We start from the raw sequence: 20,251 nt of genomic DNA on the forward strand, positions 1-20,251 counted from the left end.
GACAGCTTATTACTGTTGCCGGTTGTATGAATGGCCTAGAAGGCAAATCAGAAGTCTTTTGCCTCTCAATTAGGTGTTTCAGTAAATACAGATGGGGGCTGGACAGTGTTAAAGTATTTGCTTAGAATATTCAAGGCTCTGGATTTGATTTCCAGCATCCTGTCTCTCCTAATTTAGGGTCACATTGCTAGGCATGATGACACCAGCCCATAATCGAAGCACTGGGGAGGCTGAGGCAAGAAGATTCTAAGCCAAGGCCTGTCCAGTCTGAGCTACAGTACCTGCCTCAACACCCTCCTTCCCAAACAAGACTGATTTGTGTTCTGGAGTTTCTTTACTTGGTGATTGGTGGCAGATGACATCTGGCAAGAATATGGTCAGGAAAGAGTTAACTATATATATTTTTTTCTTCCAGAACTGGAGTCAGAAACAGAAGGCTCTTTACTGGGCTACACCCCAGCCCTCTTTTTACCTTTTTGTGTGACTGTTACCCAGTCATGCTTTCAAGTTGTGATTCTCTGGCCTCAGCTTCCCAAGCAGTTAGGATTTTCTAAAGAGTTGGTAAGAACACAAGGTCTTCCTCTGTGCATGCTTGCTGTACGTGTATTTCCTCACCACTAAGAAAATGTCTAGTAAAAAGAACAAAGACCCCAAAAAACACAGAGCCAGGCATAGTGGTACATGCCTTTAATCCCAGCACGCAAAGGCAGGCCTGGTCTACATAGAGTCCCAAGGGCAGCCATGGCTACATTGAGAGGTGCTGTCTCAAAACCCAAACAGTAAGGCTTGCTTTTACCTCAGATCACTGGCTGAAATAGACTAAAGGGTCAATGTTAGAAATCAGAAGAAATTTGATTTCTTAGAGCTAGTCCTGTGGGTCCCAACCCCTTTGGGGACTGCACACCAGATATTTATGATTCATATCAGTAGCAAAATCAGTTATGACATGGCAATGAAAATAATTTTATGGTTGGGGGTTTCCACAGCACAAGGAACCATATCAGAGGGTGGAAGCATCAGGAAGGTTGAGAGCCACGGCCTCAAAGCCTAATTTTAAGAACTTTGGCTTTTTTTTTTTTTTTTTCAGCACTGAAAAAATGCTAAGCTAAGGAGAAACAAAGGATGAGTATGCCTTGTGGTTTACCAAGGCCACTGTTTCCCCTCCCTTTGCAGGATGTGTGAGCACACACACACAAGTACATGGTGAAGTCCAAGCTTGGGAATTTTATTCACTGTATTGCTAGGCTAGCTATCCAGCTTGCTCCAGGGATCCCTGGTTTCTGCCCGAGTCAAAGCAGTTTATCTTTAAACACACAAACATGTGGCAACCACTTGCCTTTCATACCTGGGTTTTTATTTATTTGTTTTACAAAGACTAATTCCTTTTACTAATGTCTGATAAACTAGCACACAAGAATGATAGGCTTTTAAATGGGCTGGTTTAATTCAAAGCAGTACAGAATTCAGAGTACAATGAAGATGGAACAGTAGGCTCTGGAGGGATTCCAGACTGGGTTCACTTTAAATTCACAGCTGAGGTAGGAACTGCTGAACACTAGAGACAATGAGCCATTGCATTGTTCACTTTATTCTTTTTTACAAAAGTTTATTACAATGTACAACAGACTCCAGGAAAACACTTCATTCATTCTAGCTATTAGGTGGCAAAGATGTTATGACAGGAAATCCCGATGTTTGACAGGTTGTAGGATGACATTTCATTCTAGTTGTTATGGCAGGGAATCCAGATGTTTAAATAGGAATGGAAGAGGAGGGTCACCATCACCTCAGATGTGAGGAACAGCTTACTTTTTGCCAGACTTCTTAATTCCACCTGTGGCTACAAATAGAAAAGTCTGGTTAGGGAAAAATACTATTATGGCCACAGTACGGTACCATGTTGTACTTGGGTGTTTACTTTGACACAAACATGCTAGCTCCTCTACTGCTACCATCTCTTCTAGAAAGGCAGAGCATAGCTGAGGTAGGGGCAAAGCAGCAGCTGCGTCCTGCTCTGCATCCATACTGTGTCCTTCAGATTAGCTTAGTTAATTCTCCTGCCACAACAACCTACTTTACAGGTAAGTAAATCTTGATGTTTGGTGCTCATCAAGGTCATAGGCTGGTACGTGAGGAGCCTCAATTCTCAGCGTAGTCTGGCTTCTCTTTGTTTTCTTGAAGGCAGTCTTATTAAACAGCATAGGTGGGCTTCAGATTCACCCTCCTTTTTTGGTGGGCTTTTCTTTTCTCTCCAATTTTTTGTTTTGATTTTCTTGCTTTTTTGTTTGGTTTCTGAACAGGATTCCTATGTTAGCCTTGGATGTCTTAGAACTCTGTAGACCTGGCTGACCTTGAACTCAAGATTTACCTGCCTCTGCCTTGTGAGTGCTGGGATTAAAGCCACTAACTGGCTTTCTTTTCTTTTTTGAGAAAGAACACAGAAGTTGATAGATAGAGAGATGGACAAGGCCCAAAAGGAGTTGGGACAGAAGAAAACATGGTTGAGCATATTCTATGAAAGGTTTTGTCCAGGTATGATGATGCATGTGATTAATCCCAGCACTCAGGAGGCAGAAGCAGGAGGATCTCTGTGTGTTTTAAACCAGCCAGGACTATGTACAGCAGTGGTTCTCAACTTTCCTAATGCTGTGACCCTGACCACCAACCATGAAATTATCTTTGTTACTACTTCATAATTGGAATTTTGCTACTGTCATGAGTTATAATGAAAGTATCTGTGCTTTCTGATCCTCTTAAGATAACTTTGGTGAAAGAGTCGCCCAAGGGGTTTCAACCTACAAGCTGAGAACCACAAATATAGGGATGCTGTCTCAAAAATTCATCCTTCTGCCCCAGTGTTAGAATTAGCAGCACCATTATTTTCCCATTTTATATTTTATGTGTGTACATGTGTGGGCCAGAAGCCCAGATAGTGTCCCTCCATCAACCATGGTTTTTGAGATAGGGTTATCTCACTGGCCTGGAGCTTGCCAAGTAGGCTAGACTAGTTGGTCAAAGAACCACAGGTTTTTTTTTTTTTTTCCTCCCTCATCCTGGTTTCTTTCTTTCTTTTTTTTAACTTTATTTACTTATTAGATGTATGTGAGTGCACTGTAGCTGTCTGCAGACACACCAGAAGAGGCATCAGATCCCATTACAGATGGTTGTGAGCTACCATGTGGTTGCTGGGAATTAAACTCAGGACCTCTGGAAGAGCAGTCAGTGCTCTTAACTGCTGAGCCATCTCTCCAACCCCAAACCACAGGGTCTTGACTCCACGGTGGTGGGATATTTGGACACCACTATGCTTGACTTTTCTTATGTGGGCTGTGGGTATCCAACTCAGATCTTCATGCTTCAGGCAAACACTTTACCAAGTAAGCCAACTCTCTAGCCCCTCAATGAGGTTTTAAAAATCAATTTTTAATTTTACTTGTATGCGTGTTTCACTACATTTATGTATGTGAACTATTTGCATGCCTGGGACCCGCAGAGATCAGAAAAGGTGTCAGATCTCCTAAAGCTGGAATTACAGATGGTTGTGAATAACTATATAAGTCATGGGAACCAAACTTGGGTCCTCTACAAGAGCAACAGTACTCTTTACTGCTGAGCCTTCTCTCCAGTCCCCTCTTTTCAAATTATATTTAACTTATTGTATGTATGCATACACCAGTGCACACATGTGCCACAGTGCATTGGTAGAAACCAGAGGATGACTTTCTGGAATTAGACAATCCCACCATATAGATCCCAGAAATTGAACTTGGGTCCTCAGGCTCAGAGGCAGGACTTTTACCCACTGAGCCACCTCATGGTCCCTCATAACTGCGCATTCTAAACTGCAACATTACAAGGCACTATATCCCATCTTATATCCTTAGAGATTGGTTTATTATGCCTCCATTTTATTAAATTTTTAAAATGCCAATACATTTGGCACTCATAGACAATCGGTGAAATGGTTGTACAATTATCTACACCTAATTTAATAAAGAGTACAGCTGGGCTGGGGATATGGCTTAGTGGTTAAGAGCACTAACTGCTCTTCCAGAGGTCCTGAGTTCAATTCCCAGCAACCACATGGTGGCTCCCAACCATCTGTAATGGGACCTGATGTCCTCTTCTTGTGTGTCTGAAGACAGTTAAGGTGTACTCATATAAATAAAATAAATCTTAAAAAGAAAGAAAGCGTACAGCCTAGCAGTGGAAGTGTACACCTTTAACCCCAGTACCAGGGAGACAGAGGTAGGTGGATCTCTAAGTTTAAGGCCAGCCTGGTCTACATAATGAGGTCCAGGGCAGTCAGGGCTACACAGAGAGACCCTGTTTAAAAAAAAAAAAAAAAAAAAAAAAAAAAAAAAAAAGAACAAGGGCACAAAAGAACTGTGACAAAACAAATCTTAATATTCTAGGCATAGGAGGCTGGAGAGAAGGCTCAGTGGTTAAGAGCACTGACTGCTCTTCCAGAGGTCCTGAGTTCAATTCCCAGCAACCACATGGTGACTCATAACCATCTGTAATGGGATCTGATGCCCTCTTCTGGTGTGTCTGAAGACTGCTACAGTGTACTTAAAAAACCGGGAAAAAAAAAAAAAAAAGCAACCTTTAGGCACAAAGTCAAGATCACAGCATGAGGAATTATTAGATCTTGTTTAAAACAAACAAGAAACCCAAAATGGATGGAGCTCAATGACAAGTCGTACTAGTTGGATTTCCTTTATCTGAAATTCCTGGGACCACAAGTATTTAGGATTTGGGAGACATTTGCATATACATTATTTCAGAAATGGGATTCAGTTGTGAACCCAACATTTATTTATCCTTCACTCCACCCCCAGGCATATAGCTTTAAGTTAATGTAATGCAACAGTTCCAGTGCCTCTGCACTTGACTACAATCCATCATCCAAGGCCAGGAGTGGAGTTTTCTTCTGGTGTTAAGTCTCACATCTGGAAGACTTTGGATTTACAGATTATAAATGATCCATCTGTACAGGATTTCACCAAGGCCTGACCTCCTTATACATAATCACAGATTAAGGTGCCAGATACCTGACCTCATTTTAAAAAGCAATCTTAACAGCTAGAATTTCATTGTTATGTGGATAAGCAACAGGTGAACCCACTGCAATTGGTCTTGTGGTGACAGTTCCAGTATCTATATGATCCCAAAAACAGACAGAAAGAATCTATACTTTAAAAATGCAAAACAGTGCTTTAACAGCGCACACAAAGATCTCAGCTATCTAGGCGAAGGCAGAAGAATCCAAAATTCAAGGCCAGTCTCAGAAACATATAATAATGGTAGAGGACTTGTCTAGCAATTAAAAAACAAAATAACCGAAAAATGGGGTTAGAGTGATGGCTCAGCATTTAAGAGTACTGACTGCTCTTCAGGGGAGATAGGTTCAATTCCCAGCTCACAAGCATCTGTAAATACAGTCCCAGGAGATTTGACCCTTGTCTGGTCGTCCAGGGCACTGCACATACATAGTACAGATATGCACGCATGATAAACACCCATACACTTAAATACAAAAATTAAAAATCTTTTCTTAAATTCGATATTAGCACTCCTAGACCTGTGATTCACTCCTAAGAGGCAAATCGTGGGCAAAGTTATTTTAGCAAGGCAGAGAGAGCATGGGGCATAGGACACAGCTCAAGAGGGAGTGTTTGCTTTGCACTAATGAGTTTCCTTTCTGCAATAGCCACAAAACAAAGCATTACCCAGAAGAGAATACATGTAAAGGAGTCTGGAGTTTTATCTTTTAGTCTAGACGGCACCCAAAGGTGACTCGGGACTCAATAGCGTTTCAGATAACGCGACCAGCAAATAAAGTTCTATGCTCTAACGTTGACAAACGATAAAGAAGCAACGAATTACTGTTTTGGAGCCAGAAACTGATACTCAGAAATGTAGCTATATGTATCTATCCATCAAACAAGTTGGTGTTTCCATTTCTGTAACTTCTTCATGAACTGGAAGCCCAAGATTATCTTGAGAGAAGATTTCTCTTCTGACCACGTTTCCACTCCCGCCCCTTCGAACTGCACATACCCAAGGCATCGGGCTTGGCCAGAGTGTACCCCAGACCCCGCATTTCACCTACGATCCCCGGAACAGACCTGCCCTGCCCTCGTATACCTACACTGACTCGACCTTCACTTACCCAGGGGGCCCTTCCCTGCGGCCTTGGCTTTAAGCTCCTCGAGTTTCTTCTGTTCCTCCTTTTGTTTCTGCTTGAAAGCCTTATCTTCCTGCGGAGAGTCAGAGCAGGTTCACTCCAGTCCAGTCGCCCACTCCCTCTGCGCCCGCCCGCGCCTCCGCTCCCATCCTCACCTCGTCCATCTCCTTGGCCTGCTTCTTGGGCTGTTTCAGGGGCTTCTTTTTGCCACCTGTGGGCAACACAAGCATGCTCGGCCCATTCCCGTCACCCATCGCCCTCCCGTTGTTCCCCGTCCATCCGTCCCTCCATTCCCAAATAGCCTTACCTTCGCGGCCCGACATGGCGCCTGCAGCCCCTTCACCAGACCCTGATCCTAAGCCGGAAACGGGGCTTACAGACTGCGCCTATGCCACACCTATGAGTGGCCCCTGATTGGCTACTAGGCAGGAAGTTACCCTCACGTGAATTAAATGATGCGTCCTCCTAGGGGCGGGTGCTGGCCGGTCAGGGGTCAATTGAGTGGCAGACGGCGGGGCTTACTGCTGGAGCGTAATAGGCTTAGGCTCTTCAGGTACCGGGTGGAAGGCTCCTTCTGCCGGGGTGGATCCGAAAACGTGGTGGTGGGGGAGGGTGTTTGGCTATAAAGCTTGTAATCCGGCACCAAAAGAAAGCATTGCAGGTGGAGGGGAGGGTACATACAAAGTGCCTTTCCGGAACCGAGGAAAGCACAGGTGGCTGGCGGGAGATAGGACGAGAGGTGGCAGAAGTGGGTAGTCCTCAGCTTCAGAAGCCGCGGAAACAAGTTCGGGCTTTCTGAAACAGTGCAACTGTTTGCAAATTCTTCTACTTCATTTAGATAAATAGTACTCTGGACTGAGGAGTGAGGAAAGCTGACATTGTAGCAAGACAAACCTACGGCAAAGCAACTAAGTAAAATCCGCATCACACCTTATGTGACCTGTGTGGGAAGATACAAAATAACCAAGAGAAAGTGGTTAAGGACTGCTCCCTTGGTGAGATGTCAATTTTTGTTAGGGTGGTTAGAAAAGAACTCTTCAGAGGCTATTTGAGTAGGACTTGAGGAAGGCCAGGGAGCCAACTGTAAACAGGGGCCCTGGGTGGAAGATGGCCTCGCCTCCTGTGTTCCAGTCCTTCCTATGATTTGGAAGGAGCGAGAGAGCTGCCGAAAGTGCAGTCAGAGAGTAATGGGAGTCAGATCCCTTGTAAGCTATGGAGAAGACATTGACTTTTGCCTTGAAGGAACTGGGGGACTGTTGGAGGGGTTGACATGGAGTTCTCTATATTTGAAAGACCACTGGCTGCTCTGTTGTTGACTGAGCTCAGAGCTGGAATGGAGAAGCAAGGGGACCTGTCAGATGAGTGAGAGGTAGCCCAGCCATGGTATGCTGGTCATCGAGACCACATTATATCCCTGACTGAGATACAGAAGGAGAGTTTAGAAAGTCTGCAGGATTTTGCTAGTAGATTCGATTTGAGATAGAAGAGAAAAAGGAGGAATTAGGGTGATGTGAGGTGGTAAACCTAGCATTTGTACCTGAGTTACCATTAACCATGGTGGGAGAAAGATAGATTACTATTAGGTTTCAAGCAGTAATGTGGGTTGAACAGTTAGATAATATAAAAATCCTGACAGAGTTGTGGTGTGTGTGTGTGTGTGTGTGAGAGAGAGAGAGAGAGAGAGAGAGATTGAGATTACAAAGGCCAGAGCCATCGGGTACCCCAGAACTGGAGTTACAGGCAGTTGTGAGTTGCCTAATATAAGTGCTAGGAGCCAAACTAATGTATATGCCCTCTTAGCCTCTGAACCATGTCTCCAGCCCAGTTATTATTTTTTAATAACAGGTTTACTGATATAAAGCTTACTATATAACTTAGCTATTTAATTTGTATAATTCAGTGATTCTAGTACATCAAAGATTATACAAATATTACTACAAACAATTATAGAACTATTTCCTCCCACTCTCTCTGGGTTTGAAATAGAGACTCACTCACTCTGTAGACTGGGCTAGCCTGGGACTTGTGGACGTCTTCCTGCCTAGCCTCCCAAGTGTGGGGATTTTAGGTTTGAGCACCATGTCGAGTAGGCTGAGTCCTTTCACTTTCTTCCCAGGGCTTCCCTGATACTGTACCACGTACCCACCTCCCTAGCCCTGTGGGGTTTTGTTGTTGTTGTTGTTGTTGGGGTTTTTTGTTATTATATTTTTAATTTTATGCATATGTCTGTGTACCATATGCATAAAGTGCCCGTGGAAGCCAGAAGAGGGCATTGGAGCCCCTAGAGATGGTGGTTCTGATGAATCCCTGGGAACTAAATCTTGGACCTCTGAAAGCAACGATTGCCCTTAATCACGGGGGTCTCCTCTCCATATCCCAAAACCAAGTTTTTGAGGGTTTTTTTTTTTTTTTTTTTTTTTTTTTGAGACGGTGGCTTTTTGTGTAGACCTAGTCGGCCTAGAATTCAAAGAGATCTCCCTGCTTCTGTCTTCTGAGTACTTGTGTTAAAGGAATGTGCCACCATACCCAGTTATAAAGCAAATTATTTTAAAATGTTTTCTATTGTATTTATTGATTGATTTTTGAGATAGGGTCTCACTATGTAGCCTTGGCTGACCTGGAACTTACTATGTAGACCCAGCTGGCCTTGAACTCACAAAGATCCACCTGCCTCTGCTTCCTATGTGCTTCGATTAAAGGCTTGCACCACCACACCTAGCCCTTATATTTTAATTACATGTACCTTTGTGTGTCTATGGAGGAATGTGAATGTAAATGCAGATGTCCCAGGGGACCAGAAGGGGGCAGTGTGTCCCTGTGCCTGGAGTTGTGAGTGGCACGGGATCTACATCCTGGGAACCAAACTTGTTTCCCCTGAAGAGCAGGATGCTCACTCCACCATGAAGCCATGGCTGTATGAGGGGAATCTGAGCACAGCATCTTGGGCTGCAAAAAGTGTTTGGCAGTTAGGGAGATGAGGGTCAATGGAAGCCAAGAGAAAATGACCATTGAAGGAAGAAGGAGCCATCACAGTGCACAGGCTGATGAAGGGCAAATGACAAGGATCAAGAACTGGCAGAGGTGGAGGGGATCTGGACAAGGACCAGGTGACATTTGAGCAGATACATGTCTGGACAGGGGTGGGACCGAAGACTGCTGCAGAGAGGGCGAGAGCAAGTGGAGAAGGGAATTCTGGCAATCTATCAAAGGGTCTGATGACACAGGGCCAGTGGCTGGATGAGGTGTCTCATCAACTACTGAGCAGTGTCTGAGAACGTGTGTTCTTCCTAAGAAGCTTGCTTTTTTTTTTTTTTTTTAATCTTTAAGATGGTGGTACATGCCTTTAATCCCAGCACTTGGGAAGCAGAGGCAGTTGGGTCTCTGAGTTTGAGGCTAGTCTGGTCCACAAAATGAGTCCCAGGACAGTCAGCTAGGATTACACAGAGATAGAAACCCTGTCTTGAAAAAAAAAAAAAAAAAAAAAAAAAACCAGGCAAAAATATTTTTAAAAAGTCAAGAGACAAGGTAAGAACTAAAGATTTAGAACACAAGCTCATGGGCTTAAACCCCCAGTATTTCAATAAAGGGCTGGGGCTGGCAGCTGAGAAAGTATATCAGGAAGAAACCACCACCACCCTGTGTGGAAAAGCAGGGTAGGAGTCAGCCGTCTGCTGACAGTGGAAAGCCAATCTGAGAGGACAAAATTTGGGATGTGGGCTTCTGCTTAATGCAGCCTCTGTCCGTCTGTCCAGCCATTCCCCTCAGCCCATCTCTGCTTTATCTTCCAGCTGCATTGAGAACCTTGCAGATTTTAGATAACTCCAAGAGCTTCCTAGTTTCTCCCTCTGCCAGCATCATCCTTCCCTTAGTAGCTGAAGGGCCTGTGAGACACCTATGTATGGGTGTCATTCAGATTGAGGGACAGGCCAGTGCATGGCAGGGTGGCAGGGAGAGGCTGACAGGAGGGAGTAGATGAGGGAAACAAGCTGGGAGTTCCTGACACTTCACTGCGAAGTTCCTGCTATTACCAAATGCATGTTCTTGCTTGGCAATTTTATCTGGCGCAGAAAGCAGTAAGGGGGTAGTCAAGGAAGGCCTTATAGAAAGGGGACATTTGAGCAGATATAGATAGGTCACAGACTTGTGGAGGAAGAAGGGTGTACTTGGAGGTGGCAGGGCACAGAATTGTACAGATCACGCTTAGAGTGTCGGGGTGGTTGGGAGAGAGTTTGGCTGTGGGAAGGTGAGGGCTGCAAATGCCTGACCTTTCGTTTCCGTCAGACCTGGATGCCAGGTGAGTTGGAAACCATAGGCTATGTTCTTACTCCTGTGTTAACCTGCCCTCAGGCTGTTCTGTGGGAAACAGCTGACGGCCTCATCTCTGCCAGGTGTAGGTGATGTTCCAGGGAACCAGGACCAGACAGCTAGTAGAAGACAAGCCAGGAACGGGGCTGAAAAGGCTGGAGGAAGTTGAGAGGAAGCAGTGACTTCTGGAAGAGATCGGAGGCATCTGAGCCACAGGAATTCCAGGGCCTCCGAGTAGAATAGGATCAAAAGAGAGGGGAAGCAGCTGGGGCCGTGGTGGTACAGAGCCTGTCTGGCACATGTCAGCCTCTGCTAGGCTTCATCCCTATTTAACATTTGCCCCTTAGGAGGCTGACTGATGCAGGAGGACTGATCAAGAATAGCAGTCTATACAGCAAGTTGTGAGACCCTGCCTTTAACAACAAAATGACAGCTAAGGGCCTGGGAGTATAGCTCAGTGTCAGAGCACTTACCCAGCATGCCTGTGGTCATAGGTTCAATCCCCATAACTGCACACACACACACACTCACAAACACACACACTCACACACACACACACACATACACAAACACACACATCTGTCTTTTGTATGGAACTCAGCTTCATCAATAGAACTCAAGAGTTCAGGTGGAGCACCAGCTTGGAACCAGTACAACCAAGATCCCCCCTTCTGCGTCTCTCAGCTTGAGCCCACATTGACCAGAAGGCATGTCCATGCCTATCCAGCTTTGTTTTCCAAAAGATCAAGAGAGTTCCACTGATGCGGAGGAGCCTGGGATACTTGGAGGAAATTTGGTATGAGGAAGCCCCCCACACCTTCGTGGATTTACATCATATCCTTTTCATATGATCCAGTTAATCTGTATATAAAGAAATTCTCAAAATTATTCTGCCATCTCCTGGTTACCACCTGTGAGACGTTTCATGCCTTGAAACTAAGGAAAGAAATTCCAACAATAGTTTGAGGAAGCCCTTTTTTGTGTTCTCCAGGCCCTTCCTCTTTCTTCCTAGCTCCTGTTGCTTTACTCTTTTTGGCCACCAGGGGTCGTTTAGATCAGTGCCTCTGGTTTAATGCCTTTTGACCAGAGAAAGTTGCCAGGTTTTTTTGGGATTCTGGGTAACTTGGCCCTTCCCTCAGGATTCTGAGCCCCTTCTGTTCTTGGGCCGGGCACTGCCTGACTCTGGGTACTCCTTGTCCTGTGCAGGTCAGAGGAAGTAGGTATTGTTAAGCAGGGATGAAAGGGAACAGAGGAGCCTGGCCTGCTGAGTGGTGGCCAAAGCTGGGGCGGAGGTGGGAAATGTGAGAAGGGACTTGGGAGCCTGAAAGTCAGGTGGTAGAGCAGAGGGATGGTGTGATTTGAACCTAAGAAAAGCACTCTGCAGTGTGGAAAACGGGATTTTTCCTCCCTTGGAATTGTCCTTTCAGAGGAGAGCGAGATGCAGCCTCAGGGAGCCTGGAAGTTAGGTGTGAGGATCTTTTATAGGAATGACTGGGAGAAGTTTGCTTTCTCTCTGTCATCCTTAGTTCCCTCATTCCCAAGGAGTCGTGTGTGTGTGTGTGTGTGTGTGTGTGAGTGTGTGTATGTGTGAGTGTGTGTGTGAGTGTGTATATGTGTGTGTGAGTGTGTATATGTGTGTGTGAGTGTGTGTGTGTGAGTGTGTGTGTGTGAGTGTGTGTATGAGTGTGTGTGTGTGAGTGTGTGTATGAGTGTGTGTGTGAGTGTGTGTGTGTGTGTGTGTGTGTGTGTGCAGTTATGGGGATTGAACCTCTGACCACAGGCATGCTGGGTAAGTGCTCTGACACTGAGCTATACTCCCAGGCCCTTAGCTGTCATTTTGTTGTTAAAGGCAGGGTCTCACAACTTGCTGTATAGACTGCTATTCGTGATCAGTCCTCCTGCATCAGTCAGCCTCCCAAGTAGCTGGAATTACAAACCTGTACCACCAGGCCCAGACCACGGGGCCTCTGTGAATCTTTTCATCTTCATGGGCAACTCAGGTTTGAGGATTTTTCTCTGGCATTAGCAGAAAAAGCAAGCAGCAAGTTTCTCACCTAGGACTCTCCGACAGGACCTAGGAGATGGTGTGTCTGCAATCAGGGCAGCTGGTCTGTATGGCATCATGGAAGGAAAGGGAAGTCATGACACCCTGACGAACTTTTCCATACGTGTTCCCTTGTCCCAAAAACCCATGGAAACACCTGACCTTCCTAATTGCCACAGGGGCAGAAATTAGTCTGTTTAGCTTAGGCTTTGAGACCTAACTTGTATCTAGGCTTTCTTGGCTTTCTAGCTAATCTGTCTGATCTCTTCCTCACAGCTCCTGCAATGACGGGGTGCAGCCCTGTATTCGCAATGCAACACGTGGTGGGTGTGCCCCATATACTGGTACGGAGAACCTTCCTTGGAACGGACCTCCTCATGACAAGGACTCTGTGCAGTCCAAGTCCCAGCCAGCCTGGAGAGAAGCGACCGGAAGCCACGGCCTTAGGGTTGTATCACCGTCTCCTAGCATTGGGAAGAACGCTGAGCCACACCATTCAGCATCAGGCAGCCTCTACTGCCAAGGCTTGGTGGAACAGATATGAAGAGTTTGTAGGACTCAATGAAGTTCGAGAGGCCCAGGGAAATGTGACAGAGGTGAGGAGGGAGCTGAGGTGGCTGGCTTTGCCTTCAGACTTGGGAAGTATGGCTTGGGCTCCTAACAAAAAGCTTCCCAGCTACGTGTATGATGGCATCCGGGAAGCCGTGTGGACTCGTTTGTGGTTTTGTTTAAGAAAGGGTCCTTTGTACTCCAGGCTAGCCTTGGAATCCCTGTGTAGCCAAAGTCCTGGTCTTCCTTCGTCCACCTCCTGTGTTGGGATTATGGGCGTTTGCCACCATAACTGGCCTTTGTTGTTGTTTTCTCCTGAGACGGTTTTGTCCTGAAGTCCAGACTTGCCTGAAACTTTGAATACCTTCTAGTCTGGCTCTGACCTCATGATCTTCTGGCCTCAGTGCTGAGATTATAGGCATGGGTCACCACACCCAGCTCAGACTTGCCTTTTCTTAAACAAACATCACAGGTAGAAATATTTGCCTCTATCTCCTGAGGAGATCTGGGCCTACACTGGAGCGAAGGTCCCTGTAATTACACCTCTGCTCTCTGGGAAAATACTCAGGTACTGAAAAGTCCCTGGCTAATGACTCCCCTGTGTATTAGGCCAGCACAATCATCTTTTGTGGATGGTTCTGCCTTACAGTGGTAAGGCACTGAGAAACATCATCTTGGGAGGTGAACCGAGCTACCTGTGGTTTTCAAGTCTTTGGTGGCTGCAGAAATGCGCTGTGTCACCTGTCCACACTCACTTCCAGAACTGTGTAGCAAGGTTGGAAAAGATCAGAGGTGAGGCTGGGAGTCTGAGTCACATGGTTGTCTCTTCTCCTTGGAGAATATTTGTACCCATGAGTTTGGCTGAGTTGAAATGTCCAGGGCCGTAAGCTAGAGGTTGTAGCGATGTCTTGGCGGTGTTAATGGCCTCAATAACCCACTGGGTTCCTCATGGTGGTTCCCATCAGACAAGAGTTGGCTGGATCTAGTGGGCAAAGATTGTGTCACTGTTTGCTTTGCAAGTTTCTCAGGGGCATGTTATTTCTGCTTGAATGAATAAATCCAGTGCTTCACGTGGGTGTGGTTACATGTTGAGCATACCAGAGAGAGCCGGGATTAGCATTCGAGTTTCTACCTTTCACAGTGACACCCCAGTGACCCCTGCTTAGCTGCTGCCTCGTTAGCTGTGGAACTGAGCCACAGAGCGGGGTTGGACAGAAAAGGCTGATCCCTCTGGCATTCTCTCTGCAGGCGGAGAAAGTATTCATGGTGGCTCGCGGTCTTGTTCGAGAAGCTCGGGAGGATTTAGAAGCTCAGCAGACTAAACTGAAGGAGGTGAGGGACCGCTTGGACCGAGTCTCCAGGGAGGACAACCAGTACCTGGAACTGGCTACTTTGGAACACAGGATGCTACAGGTGGGCCTCTCAGGAAGCAGCTCTCCTTTACCTGCACAAGCCCCTAGCATGGCAGGGTATGGAGGTAGTAACCCTGACTGTTGATCAGAGGTCTTGGAGAAGGTAAACCAGAAGATTTTATGGTGGTCTTGGGCCCAGGCTTCCAGAGCCTGTCTGCCTGCTCTTTCCTGAGTACTGTGCTGAACAGTGCATCAAAGTACTATCTGACACCCGAGAGAGAGAGAGAGAGAGAGAGAGAGAGAGAGAGAGAGAGAGAGAGAGAGAGAGAGAGAGTTAGGGTATTGGCTCAGGTAATACTAGATATTCATTTTTCTATGGACGCTCTGCATGACTGCCCAGTGGAATGATCACATGGCTACCTTTCACCTCCGAGGCTCCGCCCCTGCGCCAGCAGGTATGTACTTCTGACTTCATCCATGAAGCAGGTGCTTGTAGAGCCAATGGCAGGGGAGTGGCCCCTGTCCCCGTGGCTATAGTCACAAGGCTCCTTGCTGCCTTCTGACACCACTTTCATCCCACAGGAAGAGAAGAGACTCCGAATAGCATATCTGCGTGCAGAAGACTCAGAGCGAGAGAAGTTCTCCCTCTTCTCTGCAGCTGTGCGGGAGAGTCATGAGAAAGAGCGTACAAGGGCCGAGAGGACCAAGAACTGGTCCCTTATTGGGTCAGTTCTAGGAGCTCTGATAGGCGTGGCTGGTTCCACCTATGTTAATCGTGTCCGGCTACAAGAACTGAAGGCTTTACTCCTGGAAGCACAGAAAGGGCCTGTGAACCTCCAGGAGGCCATTCGTGAACAGGCTTCTAGCTATTCCCTCCAACAGAAAGACCTCCAGGACCTTATGGTGGATCTGAGGGGCCTGGTGTACGCCGGGCAGGGCCAGGGCTCTGGGTCACCAGCAGGTCCTTCTCCCCGAGGAAAAGACATAGATAGCCTCTCAGCCGCCATAAAAGAGCAGCTCAGTCATTCCCGGCAGGTCTATTCCTGCCTAGAGGGTTTACGAGAGCAGCTTGGTGGCCTGGAAAAGACTTTGGCTGGGGTGGTTCAGCTTGTAAAGGCCCCAGCACATCCAGGCCTGGTGGAGCCTGTGGATGGGGCCCTGTCCAACTCTTTGCTGGAACACAGGAGTGTGGTCTTGGCCCTGTCAGAGGTGGAGCAGAGGCTTGAAGCTCAGGCTAACAGGAATGCTATCTCTAGCACGCTAATCACCTGTGTGACTTTTATGGCCACGTTGCCTCTGCTCTACATGCTGTTCAAGACCAGTTAGCCCTGGGATCCTTCTTCAAAGGGACTAAAGGGTAAATGTAGCTTTTGTTGGTGATACAATGAATCTTGAGGTACATACAACCTCAGTCTGACTCTGAATACCTTCTGAGGGACTCACCAGCAGGTATATTTTATTTTGTAGGTAATACCTATTTACATTAATTATCAAAACTTTTCGCAGATGTCCAACTAAAATATCTAAGAATTTGTATTATTAAAAGATCTTTATGTCAGACTCAAGTTTTATCATTGACTTGAGAAGCCTGGGACTTAGGGGTTAGCCTGGAGTGAGGGCTCATCCCCTTTAGTTCCTTTCTCATCTCCTAGTGGTCCTAGCTCAGGACTGCGTTGGATAAAATTAGCCCTGGATTCTCACTTTGAATATCCTGACACGACTGCCCTCTGTTTGTTGGGCTTTCCTGTGTGGGCTCAAGTGAGTAGAGCCTGGCCTGGTGCTGGCTTTCTGACATGGGATGGGGAAGAGATTTGTTCTGATACTGAAAGGAAGAGACAGGGGGGGGGCGGGGGGCATCATTAAAGATCCATGCCGCTGGTACATCTCCCTGATACAAAGTCCTCCATGCAACCTGGGACCCGACCCTCAAAAAGGCATGGGCACGGGTCAGGCCCTCGCTGGCAGCGGGATGGAGACATAGTTGAAGGAAGGGTACAGTGAAACATGCAAATGGACTGCCCTGAGAACCTTGACCTCTCTCTCCAGAGGGAACAGTGACCCTTGACCTCCTCTGCTAAACGGCGTGGGTGGCCTTATGTAAATAGAATTTGTGGGGTGTTGCTCTGTGCTGAGTATTAACGGTCTAGAACCATAGTGAATAAATAGTCAGTTTTAACCACCTCCCCCAGAGTGCACCCCCACCCGAGTGCACCACACCGTATGTTTCCGGTGGGAGCTTGCTTGTACCTGTGATGCCAGAAGTGTTTCCCACGAGGAGCCCTCCCTCTACTCTTGGATGCTGGATTCATTCCGAAACAGCAGGCATGGGCCAAAAATGGCTCCTGAATTCTTTGGATCTCTGAGAACCTAATCTCTTGGTCAGTTGATCACTCATCGTTATACAGTAGCTCCCCTAGAGTGAAACAAACCCAGCACCTAAGGGTGTTTATACCCCTGAAGCCCCGTATCTGTATACAAATGAGGAAGGCTGTAGAGCTGAGGCCAACCCTCCCTCTAGCATGAAATTAGTTCCTTTGGGCGTGCATTTGAGTGAGTGGGTTTGAGGGTTAGGATACATGAAAGGGGTTCCTACATGGTGCAGAAGTAGGGAGCCAGTGCAGACTGTTCTAGGCAGGGTGGGGATAGGTTTGGGGGGGTTGTAAGGCAGAAGGTTAGAGGGTGGGGGTGGGGTGGGGTAAGGAGCTGGAGTGCTGGGGTGACAGAGTGTCAGGGAAGGGTTGTCATGGTGGTGCTGACAAGGTGCTAGGTGACTGGGACCAGGTGCTCAAAGCAGGGAGGGGGAAGGGTGGAGGAAGAAGAGGGGTGATCTGAGGCCTAGGGGAGGGGTATTTTGGAAAGCAGGCAGACGAGCTAAAGGACCCTGTCTTAATTAGTTTCTGTTGCTGAAATGAAATACCATGACCAAAAAGCAAGCTGGAGAAGAAGGAGTTTATTTGGCTTAAGATTCCACATCACCCGTTCATCACTGACAGGAACAGAACAGGACAGGGCAGGAACTCAAGCAGGACCAGAACCTCATGGAGGGGGTGCTGTTTACTGCTCAGTGTGCTTTCATACAGAACCCAGGGCCACAACCCCAGGGGTGGCCCCGCCCTCAATGGACTGGGCCCTCCCCTGTCAATCACTAAGAAGATGCCCTACAGGAGGACCTTATGGAGAGATTTTTCCCACTGAAGTTCTCTCTTTCAGATAACTCAAGCTTCTGTCCAGTTGACATAAATCCAGCCAGCACCTCCCCACCTCCTCTTCATGGGAGTGTGAGGGTGTAATGATAGAGTAGCCCAGCATCAACCCTTCATGAAGTGGCAGATGCGGAAGACTCCAGGCTTCCCCAATTTAGAGCCTTAGAGGCTTCCAGGTGACGTATATGCAGATTTTGTCTTTCTGGACACTTTGCCAATGGCCATGAGCCAAAGTCCTTCCAAAGCCCTCAGGATGGGTCAGGCTCCAAGAGATTGCCTTGGGCAAACCCGGGTGTGAACGGCCCTGCATAAGACGCCCTCAGGAGAAAACCTCTGCCCAGAGTTCCTTCCCAGGAAGACCCAGGTGTTTTCCAAGGAGAGAGTCCAGACTTGCTCAAGGCTTCTGAGTTCTGGATGGTTCCAGGTACGGGTCGTGGGGGAGGGAAGGAAATAAGGCATACTGGCACTTCGCAGCCAGTATGCCCAGCTTTCGCAGCTTAGCTATAGGTGCTGTCACCCCCTACTTGTCAGTGAGTAAATAGGCTGGGGGAGGGGTGTTGGATTACATGGTTTAGTGGTGGCGCAAACTCAGGTCCAAAGCCCGGGCTCTCTTCAAACAGCCAGGGGTGGGGACCGGAAGGAGAGGTTGGGTGTTGTGAAGTACTGAAAGGAGGGAAGGTGGGCAGGGCCAGGTGAGAAGCGGAGAGAGCTGGCGCCTAGGAGACCAGGTGAAGAAAGTTTTGGGGAGGATGACCACAAGGGCCGGGATCTAGAAGGGAACGAGGGCGCTCCGGGCGCTGGGCGAGGTGCGTTGGGGGTAGTGAAGATGGTGGTTACGGAACAGGCAGAGCAGGTGTGGGGCACACGTTCCTCGAACTCTGGCAGGACGGGGAAAGTCTCCTGCGCTGTATCTCAGCGCCCGGGTGTAAAGCTAGCAACCATGGCCGCAGCCTCTCGGTCCTAAACCGCACGCAGGTGAGGCCCCGGCTGGGCGGGGCGGACCGCCCACGCTCCCAACTAAGCGCCTCACTCTACGCGCCTGTGTTGCCATGGCTACCGCCCCGGTGCAGCAGCCCCCATTTAATGAGAGGGGTTGATCACCCCACCCCACCCCCAGGCCCTTCACAAACTCGGATCCCGCGGGACCGGAATGCGGGGTCCCGGGTGGCTGGGGCCGCGTACTCCGTTCTCCCGGCTGCTTCCGGCCTGGTCCGGGAGGCGCGCGGGGGGAGGGCGGCCCGACGGGCGGAGGGGGGGGTGGTGGAAGGAGCGGAGCCCGGGCCGGCCGACGCGGCTTTGTCTCCTTTGTTCCCAGCGGAGGCAGCGCCGCGGCGGGAGGGGCGGGCGGCGGGCGCAGTTTTTTCCGCCCCTCGGTCTCCGGGTAACAGCTGCGGCTCCGCCAGACCCACCTCCGAGGGGAGGGAAGGCCGCCGCGCGCAGATCTGAGCTAGCCCGGAGCCGCGGGCGGACGCCTCGCCGCGCGCATCCCGCAGGAGGGTCGGGCGGTGAGTTGCGGGACTTGGGCAGGGAAGGCGGGGCCGAGGCGAGAGCCGCGCGCACCCAGGTGGAACGGCCCGAGGCCTCGATCCCGCTGGGCACGGGCAGCCAGAGTGGAGTGGTGGGCGGCTTCGGTCCTCAAGAGTTGGGACCACACTCGCGCGCGCGAAGGCAAACTCTGGCGGCACCGCCTGTAACGCGATTGGGAGACAGAGGAGGTGGAGCTGCTCCTCCGCGCCCCCTCCTCGCTGCCGCCACCGCGGCTGTCGGGACCGGCCGGCCCCTTCCCCGCCCTCCCTGGGACACTGGTGGGGTCTTTGTCCCGTGGAGCGGTGGAGGGAGGAGGGTTGAGGATGAACCGAAGCAGGGAAGTGGAGGCTTCCCTATAGGATAACAAGACCCTTCAGGCTGAGGCTGACAAAGGAGGACCACGAGCCTTTTACCACTGGGACTCTGTCTTGGTACCCACACACCCAGCCGGTGCTTGATGAGCCCCTTAATTTATGGCGGGTGTCTGGTAAATGATGGCTTCCTTCTACCCTACTCAACATCTAGAAAGCAGGTGTGCAGTGCGCACCACTTCACTGTCGAAAAGTAACTCTCCCTTTTAAGTGGATGCTGGGGTGGGGGCGGGGTGGAGGGGGGCACAGCTCAGAAAGGGAAGGCCAGTTTCCCCCAACTCCCAGACAAGTGCAGACGTGGAAGGGCTGAATTTGTGAGCCCTCTTGGTTGTGTGAGCAGCTGCAGGAGGATGTAAGGTGCTGCTTGCCCTTTGCAGAAGTCAGCCAGTCCTGGGCCCCGCCGAAGGGTTTCGGGGAGTGTGGGCTCTGAAGAGGCCTGTGGGGCAGGCCTGGGCACAGGCAGAGTTAGACAGACTTTGGCGGTGAGCCTGGACAGCCCTGAGATGTGGGGAGTAGGGAGGAGATACTGGCAGTGCAAGTTAGGGACGTGAGGCTTGGCTCCAAGTAAGCTCTAGTCTGATCATTAATAAAACTGGGCCAATCCCTTGCCTTTTGAGGGGCCAAGAGGCTTGGAAAGCAGCTTGTGAGCTCCTTATTACCTACCCCTCCTGGCTGGATCTCCTTGGCAGCAAAATAGGGGCTCTCTCGCC

At 48.8% G+C, this 20,251-nt stretch overlaps 2 protein-coding genes across 2 annotated transcripts; one reads left to right on the top strand and one right to left on the bottom strand.

Annotated features, from left to right (window-relative positions):
- Positions 1-1,568: 1,568 nt before the first annotated feature.
- TMA7 (translation machinery associated 7 homolog) lies at positions 1,569-6,568 on the bottom strand. Its single transcript, XM_080934237.1, has 4 exons — positions 6,498-6,568; positions 6,346-6,401; positions 6,176-6,263; positions 1,569-1,840 (listed from the first exon to the last, which is right to left on the bottom strand). The coding sequence occupies exons 1-4, from the start codon at positions 6,511-6,513 to the stop codon at positions 1,806-1,808; spliced, it is 195 nt and encodes a 64-aa protein (XP_080790363.1). The 5' UTR covers positions 6,514-6,568; the 3' UTR covers positions 1,569-1,805.
- A 109-nt stretch (positions 6,569-6,677) lies between these two features.
- On the top strand, positions 6,678-15,947 carry CCDC51 (coiled-coil domain containing 51). Its single transcript, XM_080934447.1, has 4 exons — positions 6,678-6,743; positions 12,816-13,135; positions 14,337-14,501; positions 15,023-15,947. The coding sequence occupies exons 2-4, from the start codon at positions 12,824-12,826 to the stop codon at positions 15,764-15,766; spliced, it is 1,221 nt and encodes a 406-aa protein (XP_080790573.1). The 5' UTR covers positions 6,678-6,743; positions 12,816-12,823; the 3' UTR covers positions 15,767-15,947.
- Positions 15,948-20,251: the final 4,304 nt, after the last annotated feature.

This window comes from Micromys minutus (assembly GCF_963924665.1).
Source record: "Micromys minutus genome assembly, chromosome: 21".
In the NCBI taxonomy this organism is placed as follows: Eukaryota; Metazoa; Chordata; class Mammalia; order Rodentia; family Muridae; genus Micromys; species Micromys minutus.